The sequence below is a fragment of the Trifolium pratense genome, linkage group LG7 (assembly GCF_020283565.1).
Source record: "Trifolium pratense cultivar HEN17-A07 linkage group LG7, ARS_RC_1.1, whole genome shotgun sequence".
In the NCBI taxonomy this organism is placed as follows: domain Eukaryota; kingdom Viridiplantae; phylum Streptophyta; class Magnoliopsida; order Fabales; family Fabaceae; genus Trifolium; species Trifolium pratense.
Window position 1 is genome coordinate 6,786,960 of NC_060065.1, and position 19,741 is coordinate 6,806,700.

The window sequence follows — 19,741 nt, forward strand, 5'->3', positions numbered from 1 at the left end:
TATAAAATACACAAATTTTAATACAAACTTACTAATTTGAATTTCTTAATTTTTTTTAAGCACTGTATTTTACTACTTAATATTAATTAAGTTTTTATATTTTAATAAATTACTATTAATTTAATCTCTAAGTTTTTAACGTTATTTGTTGACTACTAATTTAATTCTTATCACATTTTTAGATTATTTGTTGACTACTAATTTAATTCTTATCACATTTTTAGAAAAAATTAATATGAATTTGATTTGACAAAATGATAAATCTTTTTGAAGTATTCATAAAGTCATTCATCTATTTGATTATAATAATAAACGCTTTTACGTATAACTATTTTTCTTTATAATAAAAATAAAATAGCTAATAGAAAAAGTTCATATCATATATCATATATAAAGATGAAGAAGATATTTTAATTTAGGCTTAATTAGTAAAATGGTCCCTTAAAGATATTTTTGGTTTCAGATTGGTCCCTTAAAGAAAAAAAGGTCCAAATAGGTCCCTTAAAGAAAAAAAAGTCCGAAAAGGTCTCTTAAAGACATCTCCGTTAATCAGTTTGGTCCCTAAAAAGAGGTCTAAATAGGACCAAACTGATTAACGGAGATGTCTTTAAGGGACCTATTCGGACTTTTTTTTCTTTAAGGGACCTATTTGGACCTTTTTTTCTTTAAGGGACCAATCTGAAACCAAAAATGTCTTTAAGGGACCATTTTACTAATTAAGCCTTTAATTTATAATAAGAAGATACTTAAGGTTTGTTTGGTTATATGGAAAAAAAGTGCAAGGAAATAAAATTACACAAACCAATGCATGAACTTTGACTAAAGTTAGTTTAAATTCATGTATGATTTGTGTAATTTTCTTTCCTTCTACTTTTTTTCATAAAACCAAACATATGATTAGAGTTGAATGAAAAGTGACACTACTTGATACCTTAATATCAAATGAAGAAGAAGATGCGTCTAAAAAGGAGTAACAATAAGAACGGAAATTGTAATAGTTGTTGGCTCTCTATAGACATGAGTGATGGTAAACATTTGGTTAATGTTTCAAGTCAGACAATGAATTGTGAAATCCAGGATTCGGATTCCATGCAGCCGGTTTGTTGGTGCAGTCAAACTATTTATATTCGGACGATCATGATTTCAAATTTGTATTAATTGACTGCATTTGTTTAAACCATTCTATAACGGCACATAATCCATTTTCGTGAAATCCATAGACTTCATGTGCTATTTGATCTTTTGGTTACTATTAATTTGCTTAAAGATGCATGAGTTGGGTAAACTAATCGAATGAAAATTGGTACGATTGAATTTACCTTATTTTTTTAGCTTATGAAAATATTTTATATTAATAAATAATTTTTTATGTTGATTCATAAATTTTCACTAACAAAAATTATATTTTTATAACTGTTTTCTCATAAACTACAGTGAAAAAATTATAATAATACATGAAAGTTTTTTTTTTTTTCCTCTTTCTGTATATAAAAAAAAAAAGCCACCAAAACACTAATTTACCCTTAGCTACTTAATTTTTTTTTTGTTCCTCTTAAAATATACTATTTATATTTTTTTCCTTATAATAATAATAATAATAATAATAATAATAATAATAATAATAATAATAATAATAAAAATTTATACTGAAATTTAGTGTCACTATACTCAAAGTTAGTTGTGTTCATTAAAAGAAGCCACGTGCATTAAGAAAACAACTCAAAGTTTTGTTATCTTGTCTTGTTTAGGTAATCTTCTTATCACAGATTGGGTTGGGTTGGGGTTATCTATCTATCTATCTTGTTTGAGCTCCGCAGAGTTGATTCCGATAGAAATAGAATGGCTATGAATAATGGTACCGACACAGAAACTAAGAACAACATCTCGTTTCATTGGGGACGAAATTCTCAATCACCATTTCTAGTCGCACTCCCCAACATCTCCAATTTCTCCCCACCCCAACTCCCCACATCCATTTCCAACGCCGTTGATCATTTTTCCACACTTCTCCAATCCCTCGCTTCTCAAAACCCCATCATTAACAAACTACTATCACTTTCCTCTCAATTCCACAACACTTGCTACCAGGTAAACTAGTAGTAACTAATTCATATTAATTTTCGCGTTTTTATGTAGTTAGTGAGAGTGTTGATTTTTGTGGTTTTTCAGATTCGGTGCAGTAACTACAGGAACAGGAACAGGAACAGGAGATTGTTGAATAATAATTATCACAATTTTGCTGCTGTTTTACCTGGGGATTCCGTCGCTGGATTAGTCGTGGCTAATGGACTTTCAAATTTCTTGAACCTTTACAACACTTTGCTTGTTTGTAGGCTTGTTCTTACTTGGTTTCCTAATGCTCCTCCTGCTATCGTTTCTCCCCTCAGGTAACTGAGTCATCCCTTTTTTCAAATATATGCAAAATTACTACACTAACTTTTATTTGCAGGATATAGGTTTTGTCCATAAAGTGGCAATTATGAAATAGATAGATGTAAATTTAATAGTAGCGTTGTTAAGTCGCAGCGCTATAGCACTGTTGCATAGCTGAATTTGAACACACGGTTATTTTCTGCGATACTTAGGTACAAAATATTGTGTGCCAGTTACATTGGCGCTATAGTTCTGTTGTGCACAATCCACAATTGACAACATTGCTTAGAGTTGTATTTATTGCAAGAGGGATATGAAGCACTGAAATACACACGGTCACAACCATGACACTGGCACATAGACACCGGTAATAATTAGAGAAAATAAAAGTGGTTGAATGTAATTGCATATGTCGGAGACCAATACGACTTTAACAATATGTAGTGTCAATCCCATATGTTTGCCGCAAGTGGTCAAGAATCTAAAATTTAAATATTGTCGCCCCATTTATACGGGGTTGGTTTCTCGGGCTAGGGCACTTGACTTGCACTTTGAGCATCACAATTGTCATTTTTGGGAGCTGTTAAGCTTACATCTCTGTAGCTATTAAGCATCAATGGTTGTAGAGAGTTCCTTATTAGAACAAAGCTAAAATAAACTCCAAAGCTAATCTTCCATGAGTAGATTAACATGCATCTAATATTTTATTCATGAAATGTAAGAATGTAGATTGAGTTCTAAAATGTGGTGCTTATGAGGTGTTTAAATGAGAAGGGTAAAAATGAGTGATCTATATGCGTAAGATGATCACTGATCTACTTAACAACCCTAGTCGTAGGTGTTGGGTTGTAGATGTATTGGAGAGTACTTGAATAGCGGCATGCCATTGGGGCTCCGGTAGAATTTAGTTAGTTATGCCATGAATTACCAAACCACTTGATTCTGTTATTTTATCCCTCATGCAAGATTAATAGATTCTCGAACTTCACGTTTCTTCACATCTTGGACATTATTATACACATCCTAGAACCAATGTAGCTAATGTATTAATGATTTATAGCATACACAATATTTAATTGGTTGAAGAATTTCTGAGCGTTCAATAAAATGATTATTGTTTGATTCAGCACTGTATGTGACCCGTATCTGAACGTATTCCGTGGACTTATCCCCCCTCTTGGAGGCCTGGATCTCTCTCCCATCCTAGCATTCCTTGTCCTGAATGCCTTTACTAGCACTGCTGCTGCACTCCCTGCTGAGCTTCCAATCCCAGAACAATCTAAACAAGGTCTTGAAGCAAGTTTACAGTCTACCGTTGTTACTTCTTCACAGAACAAATGGATGAGACGGCTTCACGGGACCGGGTCAAAGACAACCACTTCTACAAATTAGAATATCATAATGTTTTTGTTTGTACCTCGACCTGTTTATTTATTTAACTTTAAATAGGTTTCTGTTGTAACTTCACAGTTATCATAGTTCTAGGCAACACAATTTTCGAGCCTGCGATTCCTATGATTTTTTGTTCAGAAGTGATGAATTTATTAGCATCATATCAATACATTTTCTTTTCTCCTTGAGTTCTCACACTGTTCAACTACTGGTACAAAAAAGACATTTGTTCCATCCTCGTAAAAAGCTCTACAGCACGTTTCTTTTTATTTATTTGAAGCTATAAATTCTGTTTGTCCCAAGAAGTTTATAATCCCTGCAAGAATTGATTCGAATTTGTGAAGTTGTATTGTATCATAGACATTTGTGAAGATTGTGTATTTCTTTATGATAAATAAATAATCATTGTGTGCATGTCTATAGCAGAAAACAGCATCAGATTCCAAATGAAACTTAAACAGTAGAGAATATTGTGATTTGTTAGTAGAGAATCAGATTCATAATCATATCCATGCAATGTAACAAGTACAGTAACCGAAGTAGCCTTTCAGTAACATGCATGTGTTTTCAAGTCCTTACTACCTAACTTGCTTTGAAAAAGTGGGATTCCAATTACCATAGTGATATAAGAGAGGTGGCTTTTTCCAAACAGTTCCACCATATTCATTTTGGCACAAAACATTAGCTATCCCACAGGGAGAAAACCAAGTACCAACTTCACTAATAAATCATAAATACAGTGAATGGAACTTGGAGCTTCCAAAAGAGGAAGCAAATTTTCATTATATGAGAAACTAGCTACCATAGGTTTGGTGGTTCTAGCTGTGGCTTCTCCTCTTTACATGGAGCGCAAGTCGGAGTGTGACAGTGACTTGGAAGATGATGAACAACCCATAAACGTTGCTGTTTGGTTGCCTTTGCTACTCTTTCTATTGATTTTATGCATAGCTTTATCAGCTTTCTTGGACCGGAGCTTTGCCGTGTTTGATCGGTACTGGATCCATAGAGTTTGTGGCTCTTCGGGTGGTATTTTTGCGATTATTACTGTTCTTTTTCTTATTTTGAAATGGAAATCGTCTCTGTAATGCCCTGTGATGCTCAAACTGTGTTGTGAGATATTGAAGAGTATGTAAGATTTTCTTTTGTACTAGTATATCTATGTGAAGAACTCGATTGTCATCTTAAGATCCCAATGTTGATAGAAGAAAACATCTTACCAAATTTTGATAGAATTTGGCTGATGTACTCTGATTGTTAAATTAGATACAGTGCTTAGAGTTATCAACTCATCTTACAGTTAAAAATATGCTAAAGTCGTGCAAAAAATCATTCCTAGTCATTCTCTCAATAATTCTATAAAGTTTTGACAAAGTCCATATACAAGTTTTGAACTCGATTCTTTTTGTTGTCTAGTAGCATTTTTTCCCAGTGTGGTATGGTTTGAAAGTATAATCATGTTACTATTCAATAATTTTTCAAGGCATGGTCCAGAATGTCCAAATAGATGCATCTTGAATTCCAATAGTAAAACAATGAAAGAAAAACTTGTATTCCTAAATAAGAAATTTACAAGAGCCAACATCCACATATTTCATAGGTAAACATTGAAGATAGAAAAACAATTGGCATGATCTCTCAACAAATAACAAAATCAAAAATCAAGGGAAAGAAGAAAAAAAAAGAATAGCTGAGACCAAGCCTTTGTAATAATGACAAAGAAGGCCCCTAGATCAAGTGAAAATCCATACAATTCATTCATGATCACAATGGAAAAGCAAACCCCATTGCAATTAAAACTGAAGCAGTAAATAGCCACATCACACTGACTTGTGACCAATCATGAGCACCACTGCAGACATCATTAGCTCCACTATAGCAACCAGGTTTTGTTGGTTTAGCCACACCACCCTCAAAAGCAAAGGTGCTGTTAGATTTGCCATTGCTAAACAACACACACCAGAAATAAGGAGAGCCTCCATCAGTACCAGTCACAGCAGCACCTACCTCAGTGTGATTCTTACTGTAGAGTATGTCTAAGCTTTTCTGGTTTCTTATCAGGATTTCGGAAAATGCCTCCGGTGCATGGACATACTTAGTTTGGCACCCCAAGAAACGACCAGTTATACGAGCAAGAGTTGATGCTTTAACACCACAGTTTGGGGCAAATTCTTCTGCAAATTGAGACTCAGGAGGCTTCTTGGCATCAGATCCACCCACAGCACCACAATCACCTTGGTATGCCTTAATGTATTGAAGAGCGAGACATGCGAGTCCGGGATTGTCAAATAGAGATGAATCCTTGTGAGCAGTTCTGTTTTCGTTAATCGCAGCAACCAACTTGTCTGCAGGGTTATCAGTAACTTTGCCTGCAAAGTTGTTTTCAAAATGTCACACAAATGTTAATTTAGAAAACACACTAGTGGGTAAATACTAGTGAATTCAATAAAAGGAATTTAATCATATAGTAAGGAAATAAATATAACTATGAAGTGAGGATTCAGAATTATAGATAAGTTGATACTTGAGAATTTTCAGTAAGTCATATATAGAAAATCAGTGAAAATGTCCAAATATGTAACCTCAATCAACGAATAAGAAGCGAGGCAAGGCACATAAACTGAGTTTTTGCAAAATGTGTTTGAAAGAGTCACCACAAAAACAGTAGTGAGACATAAATTAAGTGCAAATATCAAATGCACACTATATATGAAAAATTCAAAGAACAACATAACTAATAAATAAACTTTAATTGATAAAATGCGAGTTTCGCAACAGATTCTCTGCAGAAGAATCCACCATCAGGGAAGCACACACACGACACATCCAAGGCAAACATAACAAAGGTTGGTAACAATTGCCACCATGATAATAGGAGTAGTTTCTTCTTTTTTATTTAAAAAAACAGAAGCTAATTCTGATATTTTTCTAGTATACAGACTAAAACCTGTTTAAAACAGCCAATTCATCTATGATACAAAAGCCATAATGAAGGCTAGATATTCATCTGTCCATAACATGTTCTCCACTCTTAACTAGCACGAAATCTCAAATTCCTAAATCCTAATGCTATCGGTGTCAATATAAAGATTTTGGCAGGGTTCTCCACTCTTTTGTTAATTAAGCGCAGAGTATCAAATGCAGACTATATACGAAAATTCAAAGAACATATCTAGTAAACTTTAATTGATAAAATGTGAGCTTCACAACAGATTCTCGCAGAAGAATCCATCATCTGGGAAGCACACGCACGACACATCCAAGACAAACATAAGCTAATTCTGTTTGAAACAGCCAATTCATCTACGATACAGAAGCCATAATGAAAGCTAGATATTTATCTGCCCACAACATGTTCTCTACTCCAAACCAGCATCAAATCTCAAATTCCTAAATCCTAATTCTATTTGTGTCAATATAAAGATCTTGTCATTTAAGGGTTCATAAATCAAGTCCTAATTAGTAATTACACTCCCATAAGATTCACTTTTGAAAAACTAGCATATCAAATAATAGAAAACAATGTATTACATTTACAGCTTTGTCTGGCATATCTAATGACTATGGAATGAAACGGAAACGTAGGCTTAAATTTTTTAAGAATTTCTAATTGAAAAGTCATAACTTTACATGGCACTCTCTTTTGTTAATTAACAACAACAAAAATCTAATTTTCAAACAAGGTACATGGTTATCAACTGCTTAATTCACAACTTCTTATTTCATAAATTTGAATACCAAATCAGATATAACGAAAATCCCAATATACTGAAAATCCGAAATCAGATATCTATATCATAAATTTGAATACCAATGAACCAAGATTCAAGAATATTGAAAAATGAAACTTGCAAGCAATTAAGATCTATCTAGTCACAAACAAGACAGCTAGCAGATTCAGTGTGAAATGCTGGCATTGTAGAAACTGGGTTTTATTTAAAATTAAAAATTTCAACAAAAAAAATGAGCTAACATTGCAACAGATCACAAAGATTAACACTAAAGAAATAAAAATCACTTTTTTTTCTTTTCTTTCTTTCAAGTGATTATATACATTACCTAAACAGTAACAACAAGATTCTAAATCTGAAAGAAAAAGAAAAAGAAGACTTTTTTAATAAGACTTACTTTGAGTAACAGCAGTAGCAGCCATAGAAGCAGGAAGAATGAAGAGCAAAAGATAGCACAATGTGAAAGATTTAGCCATTGTTAGTTAGTGTTTGAGAACACAGAGAAATTGAAGATAGATCTGTGTGTTGTTATTATGTCTGGTTCAATGTGGTGAAGAAACACTTCACCAACCTAATTTGTTTCTTTTTCTTTGGCTCAAAGTACCTTCGTAAAGATTTTGGAAGATTATTATAATGAAGTTACGTTTCAATTACAAATTCATAATCAAATTACTTCATTTTCTGTCGGTGAGGTTATATTTAGTTGCATTATTCAAAACGGGGAAAGAATTAATATTACTATGAGGGAATCAACAATTTTTCATCTTTTAAATTGTGCGAAGTAATTTTTCTTTTCTAAACCCGTTTTGGTTAATTAGTTGCAACTCTGTTCAGAGTTCTTTTAAAAAAAAAAAACTATTGTCAAAGTTTTTTTTTAAGCAACAAAGTTTTTTTTTTTAAGCCAAGTTATTCTATGTAAATATTGTCTATATTTCTATTTCTATTTTTGTGAATATTTTTTATAAGCAAACTAAATTATAAGAAGCTTCTGAACTTGGGAATGAATTCTCTCAAGTGTAAGTGTGCTTTGTTACCGTTGATTAAAAAAGAGAAACGTATAAAAATTTTAAAAAAATAAATTTAAATGGTGTTAAATTACACTTTATTCTCTCAGGTATAAATCACATGAATTCATTCCCACTAAACTTTGACTAGTTGCTATGAAAAAATGTTAAAAGATTATTACAAAGATCAACATGCATCCGACAAAAATTTAGCCCTCTTTTATTTTTCACCAAAACCATATAGGATGAAATGGCTCAACTTTCCTTCAAATCTTATAATTTACACCTGCATCCAACGAAATATTTTCCTCCACACTTATTTCGAAAAGCGGTAATTGAAAAATACATGATTAATATTTCCAGGATGTGGATTGTGTGCAGTCAGCACATGTGACTGCATGCAGTTGGAACGATCACAATCATCCGTTCTTCGATTAGATGATCTAGGTTTTAAAATCAGAATAGTTATGTTTTAAAAAATTAAAACTGTATCGTAAAAAAATAAATAAATTAAAACCGCGTTAAAATCTAAGTCATGTGATTTTGATCAAATGGTTGATAAATATTAACGGCATCTTAATTGCACAAGAACTTATTGCGCATAATTCATTTTCATATTTTCAACTTCTCTAAAGCAAAATACAAAACACATTTCATGAGGATCTGTGATCACCCCCTTACTAATGAATGTTGCTTGAGTTAGCAATTTTGCTAATAACAACAACAACAACCTCTATTATTGTTTTTTTTTTTTTTTTTTTTTTACTTTATTAATATGATTTCTTAGAAAAAAGCGGTTCAAACTTCAAAGTTAAAAAAAAAAAATTAAAAATTAATTTAGAGAACTAAAAATATATTTAAAAATAATGTATTTTATATTTTTATGGGAAGAAAAGGGTATATTTGCAAATAATGGGAGGAGAAGAGAGAGGAGTGGTTTGTGAAGTAGAACCAAAGCCAAAAGAAAGGGATAATTTGTTCTTAGCGTGGATATGGCATCAGTTGTGACCCCCGCGCATGTTAGCAGCAGCCCCTTGCAGTGTTCCAGTCGGAAGACGAAGCGTGTGAGTTGTGAACTGTCGCCACCACCGTCATCATGGAAGGAAGGCCGCCGGATGGTGTCCATCTCTCTAGTTCTCTCCCACTTCCTTCTTATTCCTAACCGTATGTACTTACACACTCTCTCTCTCTCTCTCTGTTTCACCCTCTTCTTCTTTACATTGAATTGGTCTTGTTTTCCATGTTGCAGATGCTAATGCTGAAGGAAATTTCATGGATAAATATGTTAAGAGGTATGTATGTAAATTCAGATAAACTGTTTATCCAACAAACAAGCCTATGTCTATAAACAAACGATAAAATATAAAGTCCAATTGTTTTCATATAATCTATCACTTGTTTTCATAAGCTGTCCTAGAGAGCTTATCAAAATAACTGAAAACTGCTTATGAATAAATGACTTGTTTCCATAAGCTCTCCCAAACAGTCTCGCAACTCCCAAGTGCTTATGCAAGTAGCCTACGTAAGGTCAAATAAATCCATCCAAATACACCTTAATAATTTTTCTGAGGTGTTTGCTTGAAGGGATAAGGTGATACCAAATTAGGTACTAAGTTGAAAAAAGTAAGAGTAAGTGATGTATACATTTAGGATCTACTTTAGTACAAAACAATGAGTTGCCCCTTTGAGATGCTCTTAAGCTTTTTGTGGAGCCATACATACATACTCCTTTGTTCATTCTGTGAGGATATAAAAGAACAGACATGCATGATTGTAGGATATTAGTCTAGGGGAGATGTGCGTGATTCATTTGATGATGGTCGCGGTGACCGACTTCTTGAATTGGAAGAGTTGTCTCTTGGTGAATTAGACATATAAGTTATGCTTTTTTGGATGATGGGAAGGGGGGGGGGGGGGGGGGGGGGGGATGATAATTACACTATTAGTATTAGGTGGTAAATAATCAGCAATTGAATAAATTCACCTGCAACTGAATACAGTCAAGATTTGTTTAAATAGGACTAATGGTATTTTGTGACATTGGACCCTGGTTGGGAAAAAGAAATACATTTATTTTTTTTCGCCTTAGGACCGACTAATCCAAGGGGACCAATCCCACCGCCCACTTGCAGGGGCCTCATTTAAAGCCAGAGTTTTTTGCTCTGTATGGACTTAGCCCACCGAAAAAATAAATAAATACATTTATGATGTATTAGTCAGTAAAAGAATGTATTTTTGATATGGATAAGGGAGGGATATCTTTATGATTTTTCGTTATGATCACAAGTAGTTTCCTATAAGTTGTCATCATTATCTATATATAGTTACAGTTGTATATTAAATATATCAAAGTCTGTTTACAAATACTATGTATTTGTGTCAAATATGCACAATGATCAGGGGTTACTTTTAAAACATGTCAAATAGTAGTATATCAAAGCCTTTTTTTTAATAAATTCATCTTAAAGTGTCTAGGTCATATTGTTTCTTTAGTTTTTAAGAATTTCTTGTATCCTCGCATCCATGTCGTATTGTACATTCGTACTTGTGCCATATCAAATATACAAGCATGATTGGTTACGAGTTACTTTTCATAAGGTTTTATTTATCTTTACACAATTAAGCATTCATTAATTTATTAAACTACAGTAGCTATTTCCCAGTTTTAGATTTGCTTTTTATAATTTGTACCGGGTCTTGTATTGTTGACATTTGACTTAAATCAATGTTTTGTTCGTATAAAGCATGATGTTTCTGATTCTAATTTGTTCTTAATTGCTCTAGAAAAAAGCTAGAGCCTCTGGAGACTTACGTACCAGCTGTAATTCTCACACAGTTCCAGTTCAAAGATTTGGGTAATGTCAGTTTTTCCTTAACTGCTGCATTTGTCATGCTAGATATCCAGATATTTGTAAATCTCTGTGATTTTGGACCTTTTGGTGTAATTTATTTCATACTTGGTATTATTGCACAATTTGTCAGGCATCCCGTTTCTCTCTTTTGGATTTGCTAAGATAACTATGAACAAACAAATAAGCACTCTATAAACATGAATTTAATAAGATGCACTTTTCTCCTCTGATTGGTAAATTTGGCCTCATTCTCATAAATGTATGCATTTATTCTCTTGATTCATGTTTCTGAATCTTCTTATTACTTTCCTTGTTCTATCTCTTCACAACAAGGATTGCTGTAGGTATTCATTTCACATGATCTGCAATTATCATAAACTGAAGTTGATATGAAATCTACTCATGCATTTCTTTCTACTACTATAGAAAAAACTTTAGAGGGTGCTGAACCCCAATTTGCCCTCTGTCGGTCTCTTCTTCGTTCTGGGCCTGCAGCATCTCTTCGTGTAAATATTCGAGCAGTAAGTAAAGGCTTCCTTCAACTTCTGAGTTTTTCTTCCTTTTCCCTTTCCTGGCTCTTATTCTCTTGTACCTTTGGATGTTAAAAAGTTTTATGTGTACCAATTTAATTTATTTATTTTTCAAAAACTGAATTCCCCTGTTGCAAGTTACCCCCCCCTCCGTTTTGATCGAGTCCATCTAAATTCCAAAGCAATCTGAGACTACATTTTTGTAATTGAGTTTCAAGTATTCATATACTTATGTAGGTATTATTTTCTACACAGTTCCTTAAAATTTCAAACTCCAATGGAAACTAATAACTTTTGTTATTATTGTCTCCGTTCAGGAATTAAAAAAAAAAAAAAGAAGAAGACCATTTTAAACTGCTTATATAGCCAATTTCTTCCTTATCGAGCAAATTTCAATAGCTTCATTAATTGTTTCAAATCTCAAACCATTGTTGATATCATAGCATTAGTTTAATCTATATCTCCTTCTCCGAGTTTATCATCATTGACTTCAAGGTATGTTCGCAGATATGAAAGTTAATTACAACTTCACAATCTTATATAGGTTGCGCAATATGCTTCCGACAGTGGCAATGGTAAAACTGCTTCCAACAATGTTGATGAATGTCTGAGGTAATGCAACATTATCAATTTACCGCAAAAAATATTCTGAAAATAATGTGCTTGAAATGACTATCAACATTTTTATGATTATGAAAAACTTAAACCCCCCAACCGAAGTGTTCTGTTTCTGAAGGTCACTGGAGGAACTTGATTCCCTGCTACTGCGTGCATCAAGAAATGATCCTGACGCCTCAGTCAAATCAATGAAGGCAAAAGTCAGATCCGCCTTTATCGCTCTGGACAGGTAATTTGTGGTGTAGTTTTTCTCCCTTTTTCTAGTACATAATAAGGACTTGGATCTTCTGTGGCCGACTTAATACTGTAGTCAGCTACAAGCCGTTAGATTGAGAGATTAATGTCTCTCTAAATTTAACGGTCCTGCAGCCGACTAGCTAACATTTACTCTAGTGTCATACCAATTTACACACACAAGAGTATGATGCTGTTCTTAATAAGTTCTGTTTCAGCCTCCTACAAACAGTACCATCGGATGTGCTAAGTAAGGGAAAGGTTATAGCAGATTCATACCTGGACCGGGAGGACGTGGTGGAAACAGAGAGCTCAGACCCTGATTTAAAGCAATTACAGTCAATACTATGAATAGCTAACATGCATACAGTTAACATCATGTGTATCAAAATCAAATAAAAAAAACTTTTATCGATCTTTTTTTAAACTTCAACGAGTTTCTTTATCTTTTCTCTAATTTAAGAGCAAGTAATATGAGTGTATATTAATAAATGGGAACTGCTAGTAGTAATAATATGCTTCCAATTGTTGTCAAGAATCAAGATGAAGTTTATTTGTTTCCTGGAAATTCACCCCCTAACCCTGGGTTTACTACAATGAGCCTTGACATGGATGCAAAATAAGTGATCCTTTTTTTTTTTTTTTTTCTTTTCAAGACAATATTAGTTACTTATTTTCTAATCCTACCATCTAATTAATACTACTTTCATCATTCTGAGGTAAATATATTCCAATATGCATTTATAATAATGGTGATTACACCAATATACGTCACAAATAATAATTTAGTAAAAACACCACTCTCTTATTCATTTTTTGCACTTTTCTTAATATGTGTAAAATAGTCAAATGAATCGTTCATTATAGGAGGAAGGGAGTGACATATTTATTCAACATCTCCGTGTGTGAAAGGTATTACTATGAGTCAAATGTGTTTGACAATGTAGCGAAGTTGTTTGGATTTTTGTTAAAGAAAAATGTTAAAATAGTGCATTTGTTAATAATGTAACCAAGAATATGATGCTAATGAGAAAGTACTACTACATATAATAGAGATCAGATTTATTGATTATTTGATGAATAATCAATAAATGGTGATATGTTTTTTTTTTTATTTTAACGAATTCTTCGGTAAGCATCTTATTCAGATATGTACTAATACATCTACTAAGATGATAATTTTGATATGTTTATAAACTATATTGCACGGGTACTCCGTTTTAGACAAAGTACCGGTATCGGGTACGTACCGGGTACCGGTACGCATATGGTACTCCCATGGTACGTATCCTCAAAGTACCGAATTTTTTTTTTTTCTTGCGTGTACACATGTGGTACTTCCGGGGTACGCGCGTGGTACTCTTAGGATTCACTTTAGTTTAAAATTAGAATTGATTCAGTCTCATTCCCTTTTTATTTATTTTTAAAAATAGAGCCGCATAATCTTACTACTACTCCTAATTTCCTAAACGTGTAAACCACAATATAACTACTTTTAAAGTTTCCTATTTTTTATGTTTAATTATTTGCTTTAAGAATATAATTTTATTATATTAACTATATAACTATATTAAAAAAAAAATTTATACGAGCGTACCCGTACATTAGTTTTTTTAAAAATGCCGTACCACGTACCGGTACCGTACCCGCACCTATACAACATAGTTTATAAATAATGTTTATTCATTTTTCTATATTATATATTATTTATAAATCTATCAAAATTATACACCTTACCTATATATATTATAATAAAATGTATACTACCAGATTGTTCAGCTTTAGTTTATATTTTTGTTCAAAAAAGAAAGAAAACAATGGAATGTTGTACGTTGTTGAAAATGACATTACACACCACAGCTGGCTAATGAAACACAAAGGTGCAGATGGCCCCCCGTTCATTTGGGTCCGACCCTTCTTCTCAGACCACTGAGTACCAAAACAAAAGTCCAACTCTGACGTTGAAATTTGCAATGCAGAGTATCTATGACCGTTAGATGAAGCAAACACGAAATTAATGGTGAAGACATGAGAACGACGTTATGTAGCAGTCATGTGAGCATCTATTGTATGCTTCCAAAACAATGTCTTTTTCTCGTCAGATCATAATTGTATTCACACGTGTCTTTAGATAACCATCCCCTGCAAGCAACAGCCACATTATATGCACTTGCAGGATTTTGGGATGTTGTTTTTCACAATTTTTATTATGAAAAACGTCAGCACTAATTAAGTACTACCGTAATAGTTAGTTGGACCGTAATCATTAGTTAATTTAGTGGTTATTGATGCTGAATTTGATAAGAAATATTATGGTTCGATCCGACAACTACAGTTGGGAGAGGTTGAAACCATTTGATATCAGACCTGTCATCGAACCAAGCTCCGAGCTAGATACTTGTGAATATTTTTTTTAATATGTTTAGTCTAAAATTAAACCACATATATTAATTTTTTTATGAGTAGCTGAAATATCATATCATATTTGTATTAAATTTGCCAATGAGACAAATTCCACATTTGCAATGCAATGAATCAAATTCTCTATGTGGTCTCAGGTGGGGTTTAATCTGCCAAGTCAAATACGGCTGACCATGAAGAATTATGCGGTTCTGCACATTTGTGAGTTTGGATGGAAGGATTTCGGAAAAAAAGATGTAAGTAAAGAGAATAATAAATAAAATCGTTTGTCATTATTATATTTTAAATTTTAAAATAGTATAACAACATAAATTAAATATAAAAATACTTTTCAATATCTAACAAAATAAGATAACAAATAATTTAATAAATAATAGAGAGCCAGAGAGGGAGTACTATTCAAGGAGTGTAGTACATTTATGATGCGGGTCTTATTCATGTGACATATTTTAAAATTCATAAGCATATTAGTAAATTTTTTTTTTTATATATATATATATATATATATATATATATATATATATATATATATATATATATATATATATATATATATATAAGAATAATAGTAACTGTTTTGTTTCTCTAAAAAAACATAATAATAACAGTTTCGTTTCATCCTCAAGTAGAATACACTACGTTTCAAGATATTGTTATTTTGAGTTGCGTATGAATCTTTACAGATTTATCCTTTATAAAATACTCCTTAGTGTTCGTAAAAAAAAATACTCCTTAGTGTGGATTGAGGAGCATGAATGATGCAAGATTTTTAAGATGTATGAAAACAATATAAGATTTTTTTTTTGATAAGCAAATGATAGAATTAAAAAGCACCACTAACTTAGGTCAAAACTTTTTACTGATAGAGATAATTATTTACTCCAAAAAAAAAATGAAAAAACTTCGATTTGTCCGACAATACTAAATTTTGAATTTATGATTTTGTATGATAAAAAAAATCTGTTCAATAATTATCATTTCCTTACAAACTTATAATTTATTTCAATAACTTATTATGGTATAGCTTATAAACTTGTATGACAGAAAAAAAAATCTATTCAGTAATTGCCATAAACTATAACTATAAAATAAATTATCAACTATAAACTATCATCTATCTATTATTTTTACCGAATAAAGTCCTAATAACCCGACACCTACCAAAATATTCATGACATTTGTCAATAAATATTACTACTATTCTATTGGTGCAAGTAGAACTTGAGTTCTAACTCAACCCTTTTTGCCCAAAACTCAGAGGTGTTACTATTTAGTACTTCCCATTCTTCCCTTCGTCTTTAGTTTTAGACTTTGGACCATTTCAACAAACAAACAAAGCATTGAATGTTAGTAGTAATTTGCTTATGCAGCCTCCCTATGAAATGGCCACCAATACCAATACCCTTTATGACCAAGAACAAAATCTCACCATTGATAATGGTCCTTCATCCATTCTCCACACCCCAAACCACATTCACCCTATTCTCCAACACTATCATTATTCACAATCTCCCCATAACACACAACAACAAAATCAAGGATGGAAAGAACAATGTCACCAAGAATATCAACATTTTTATCAATTCCATCAACATGATGATTACTCACATAAATTTCAACCACATCAACAAACACATTCTTTGGCTGACAATATTGTAAATCGTTACGTTGAATGCGAAGGATCCACCGCCGCAGTATCTTTTTGGTATTCGCATTTTCTATTATTATTATTTTCATTTTGAGTTTAATTTCAATATAAAGTTTTACAATGTCAACAAATAACAACTAAACTTTAAAAGTAGTTATGATTAAAGTCAAACATTTTAAATGATCAGACGATTATGATTGACTGTTGTGTTGGTATTTTCTCAGGAAAGCATTCAACAACACAATAATCTCCGATGCAACAGAAAAACAACAACATGAGAGATGTTTGGTTCCGGACAACAACTTTGGCGAGCTTGAAGCTGTGTACAAATACAAACTTGGTCGGAATCATCAAGCGCCGTTCATCGAGGAACATGATGACTCAAAGAGAAAGGCTAAAAAGAAAAGGAGAAAGAAGAGATTGAAAGAAGAAATGAGTTTGATGAATGCATTCTTTAAAAGATTAACAAAAAGTGTGGTTAATCATCAAGAGGTTTTGCAGAAAAAACTGTTGGAGGTGATAGAAAGAATGGAGAAAGAAAGAAAAGAGAGGGAAGAAAAATGGAGGCGTGAAGAAAATGAGATATATGAAAGAGAAGCTATTGTGAAAGAACGTGAGAGAGATCTTGCTAAAGAGAGAGAGTCTTCCATTGTTTCAAGCATTGAGAAAATAACTGGTAGAAGATTCAATATGTGTGTAACAATGCCTTCTTCTAGTTCTAGTTAGTCACAATAAAAATAGAAGATTGTAATTTCAATTTTATTTTAAATGCAATTTGAGTTTGTGTAAGAAAACAAATCAACAAATGCATTTGCTGAATTTTGGGTGAGATGTAAAATCAAGTGCATGTTTGAAACGATTCTTAGACCCCGTCACGTCAAATACTATTGGTGTTATTGATGCGTTGATGTAAATAAACGGCCGATAACCTAAAACTTGACTATGCTGCCATCTTATAATTGAAAGTTTGACTTAACTCAATCTTACAAACTAGTTTGTAAGGTAAAAAATGTCATTCTTTTAACTCAGTCGGACTTTATCTTTAATCAATGTGGTACTTAATTTTTCAATATTGATTGTAAATTTGTTTAAGTTATTATCCTTTGATGAGTCTGAAGTCTAAAGTAATTGAGTGAGAAGTCTATTCAATTGGTTTAAAGTTAAAGCATCCATTTTACTTTTGTTTGATAGAACATCACGTTTTAAATGAGAAATAAACATGTCTTCAGTTTAAAATGTCGATGTTAGATCATGTTTTAATCACATGAATATCACAACGTTGATTAATTAATTTTTAGATATCAAAGCTTTTGTCAAACGGGTATAAATAAAATGGTTTTGCACTTTAAGCAAATGTGTTTTTTATCATTACATCAATAATTAAAATAGTTCCATAGTTGGAGTGCTTAAAATGCTGTTATTTGGAATACATACTATAGTGGTGGAGGAGGACAAGATCATAATGATAAGTACTGGAACGTTTCTTATACTGGGTTGGGTTCTAGTTTTGTTTAATGTATATCATTATGAAATCATAAAATACAACAAGCATTATCTTGAATAAGGAGATTCTGGACAAATGTAATATGAGAGTTCAAGTTAACAATTGAGTCGTTGTAGTATAGTGGTAAGTATTCCCGCCTGTCACGCGGGTGACCCGGGTTCGATCCCCGGCAACGGCGTTTGTTTTCATTTTGCTTTCTTTTTATGATTTTCACTCAAAGCGACGTCATTTAAATTAAAAAACATTATGGAGCCCAACCAATGGACCTGGCCCAATTCTCTATGAGTCAAAAACAGCCCAATATATATTTTTTAATAAAGCCCGGTCTATTTGTCTAGTGTGATAAATTTGCAATATTTGTTTCAAAATTAAACATGAAAAATATCCCATAATTAATTGTGCATATTTAACGGTAGTTTTAAAAGAAATCAACTCCAAGTTTAAATGCTTAATTCCCCTCAAGAAGTGGAGATACGGATAATTTGATGGTTATGATGATGAATGAACTAAGATGTTAGGAAATAAATATCTCAGAATTTGCACCCTCAAGAAAATTAACGATTCTAATTAGCAATCTTGTTTATTTATTTAATGGGTCATGCTAACCGGTGCCCCCGGGGCACTGGTTAAGGAAACCAAAAAAGGAAATTTTAAAATTGAAAATAGCACATTTTAGACTTTCGAGGCGTTGACTGCACAAACTTCAATATGATATTACTATATTTGGTTCCTTAAACAGTGCCCCGGGGGCTCTGTTTAGCATTTTCCTTATTTAGTTTTTTATTAATCCTCTAGTTTCCAGAAAAAGGGACCGATTATTCAGAATTTAGCCGCGAGATGAGTAAAGTTAAAAATTATTCCACTAAAATTTGAATTCGGTTTTTTCCGAACGATCAATATTGTTTTTAGAAAGGAAGGAAATACAGATCCATGTAATTTATTTTTTATGTAGATATACCGACCATGCGAGATGATGGATAACATGGTAGTATTTTTAATAGGTGGATACATCGTGAGTTAGTTTGTGACAAGTGATGACGAGTGATTTGAGTATATTAATTATACTATGCACATCTCCACTCCAGCAAGTTTGTCTCAACTTTCTCAGCGAAAGCTATTCTTGCTGGCAATGTGAGACAATGTCTCGTGGTTTTTGTGCACCTTAATCAGCCGTGAAGAGGCATATATAGTATGTCTAAAACTATTTCTACCCCCCCCCCCCCCCCCCCCCCCAAAAAAAAGTAGCATCAAATTAATAGTATGTCTAAAACTATTTTACATTATTTAGATGTTTATAAATTAGGGTGGTAGAAGGCAGTAAGTAGCCTGACATCATTGTTTAACATTTGATATTCTGCTTTGCTGCTCTCATTAGGTTGCCTGATCCCCAAGCATCGCCGTACTTGTTGACTCACTCCACTTGCATGCATATGTAAG

The 19,741-nt window shown here is 32.6% G+C and overlaps 5 protein-coding genes and 1 non-coding gene across 6 annotated transcripts; 5 read left to right on the forward strand and 1 right to left on the reverse strand.

The window, feature by feature from the left end:
* Positions 1-1,747: 1,747 nt before the first annotated feature.
* On the forward strand, positions 1,748-3,953 carry LOC123894201 (ylmG homolog protein 2, chloroplastic). Its single transcript, XM_045944132.1, has 3 exons — positions 1,748-2,088; positions 2,170-2,387; positions 3,501-3,953. The coding sequence occupies exons 1-3, from the start codon at positions 1,840-1,842 to the stop codon at positions 3,763-3,765; spliced, it is 732 nt and encodes a 243-aa protein (XP_045800088.1). The 5' UTR covers positions 1,748-1,839; the 3' UTR covers positions 3,766-3,953.
* A 555-nt stretch (positions 3,954-4,508) lies between these two features.
* LOC123895751 lies at positions 4,509-4,850 on the forward strand. The gene has a single exon (XM_045946241.1). The coding sequence runs from the start codon at positions 4,509-4,511 to the stop codon at positions 4,848-4,850; it is 342 nt and encodes a 113-aa protein (XP_045802197.1).
* A 440-nt stretch (positions 4,851-5,290) lies between these two features.
* On the reverse strand, positions 5,291-8,301 carry LOC123894202. The gene is made up of 2 exons (XM_045944133.1): positions 7,891-8,301; positions 5,291-6,131 (listed from the first exon to the last, which is right to left on the reverse strand). The coding sequence occupies exons 1-2, from the start codon at positions 7,967-7,969 to the stop codon at positions 5,527-5,529; spliced, it is 684 nt and encodes a 227-aa protein (XP_045800089.1). The 5' UTR covers positions 7,970-8,301; the 3' UTR covers positions 5,291-5,526.
* A 1,102-nt stretch (positions 8,302-9,403) lies between these two features.
* Positions 9,404-13,176, forward strand: LOC123894203. Its single transcript, XM_045944134.1, has 7 exons — positions 9,404-9,661; positions 9,747-9,789; positions 11,282-11,352; positions 11,776-11,870; positions 12,424-12,491; positions 12,616-12,726; positions 12,950-13,176. The coding sequence occupies exons 1-7, from the start codon at positions 9,490-9,492 to the stop codon at positions 13,080-13,082; spliced, it is 693 nt and encodes a 230-aa protein (XP_045800090.1). The 5' UTR covers positions 9,404-9,489; the 3' UTR covers positions 13,083-13,176.
* Positions 13,177-16,474: 3,298 nt separating this feature from the next.
* LOC123894204 (trihelix transcription factor GT-2-like) lies at positions 16,475-17,621 on the forward strand. The gene is made up of 2 exons (XM_045944135.1): positions 16,475-16,857; positions 17,025-17,621. Exons 1-2 carry the CDS (start codon positions 16,517-16,519, stop codon positions 17,524-17,526), a joined length of 843 nt encoding a protein of 280 aa, XP_045800091.1. The 5' UTR covers positions 16,475-16,516; the 3' UTR covers positions 17,527-17,621.
* A 789-nt stretch (positions 17,622-18,410) lies between these two features.
* On the forward strand, positions 18,411-18,482 carry TRNAD-GUC. Its single transcript has one exon. It is a non-coding gene; the product is annotated as a tRNA-Asp (tRNA).
* Positions 18,483-19,741: the final 1,259 nt, after the last annotated feature.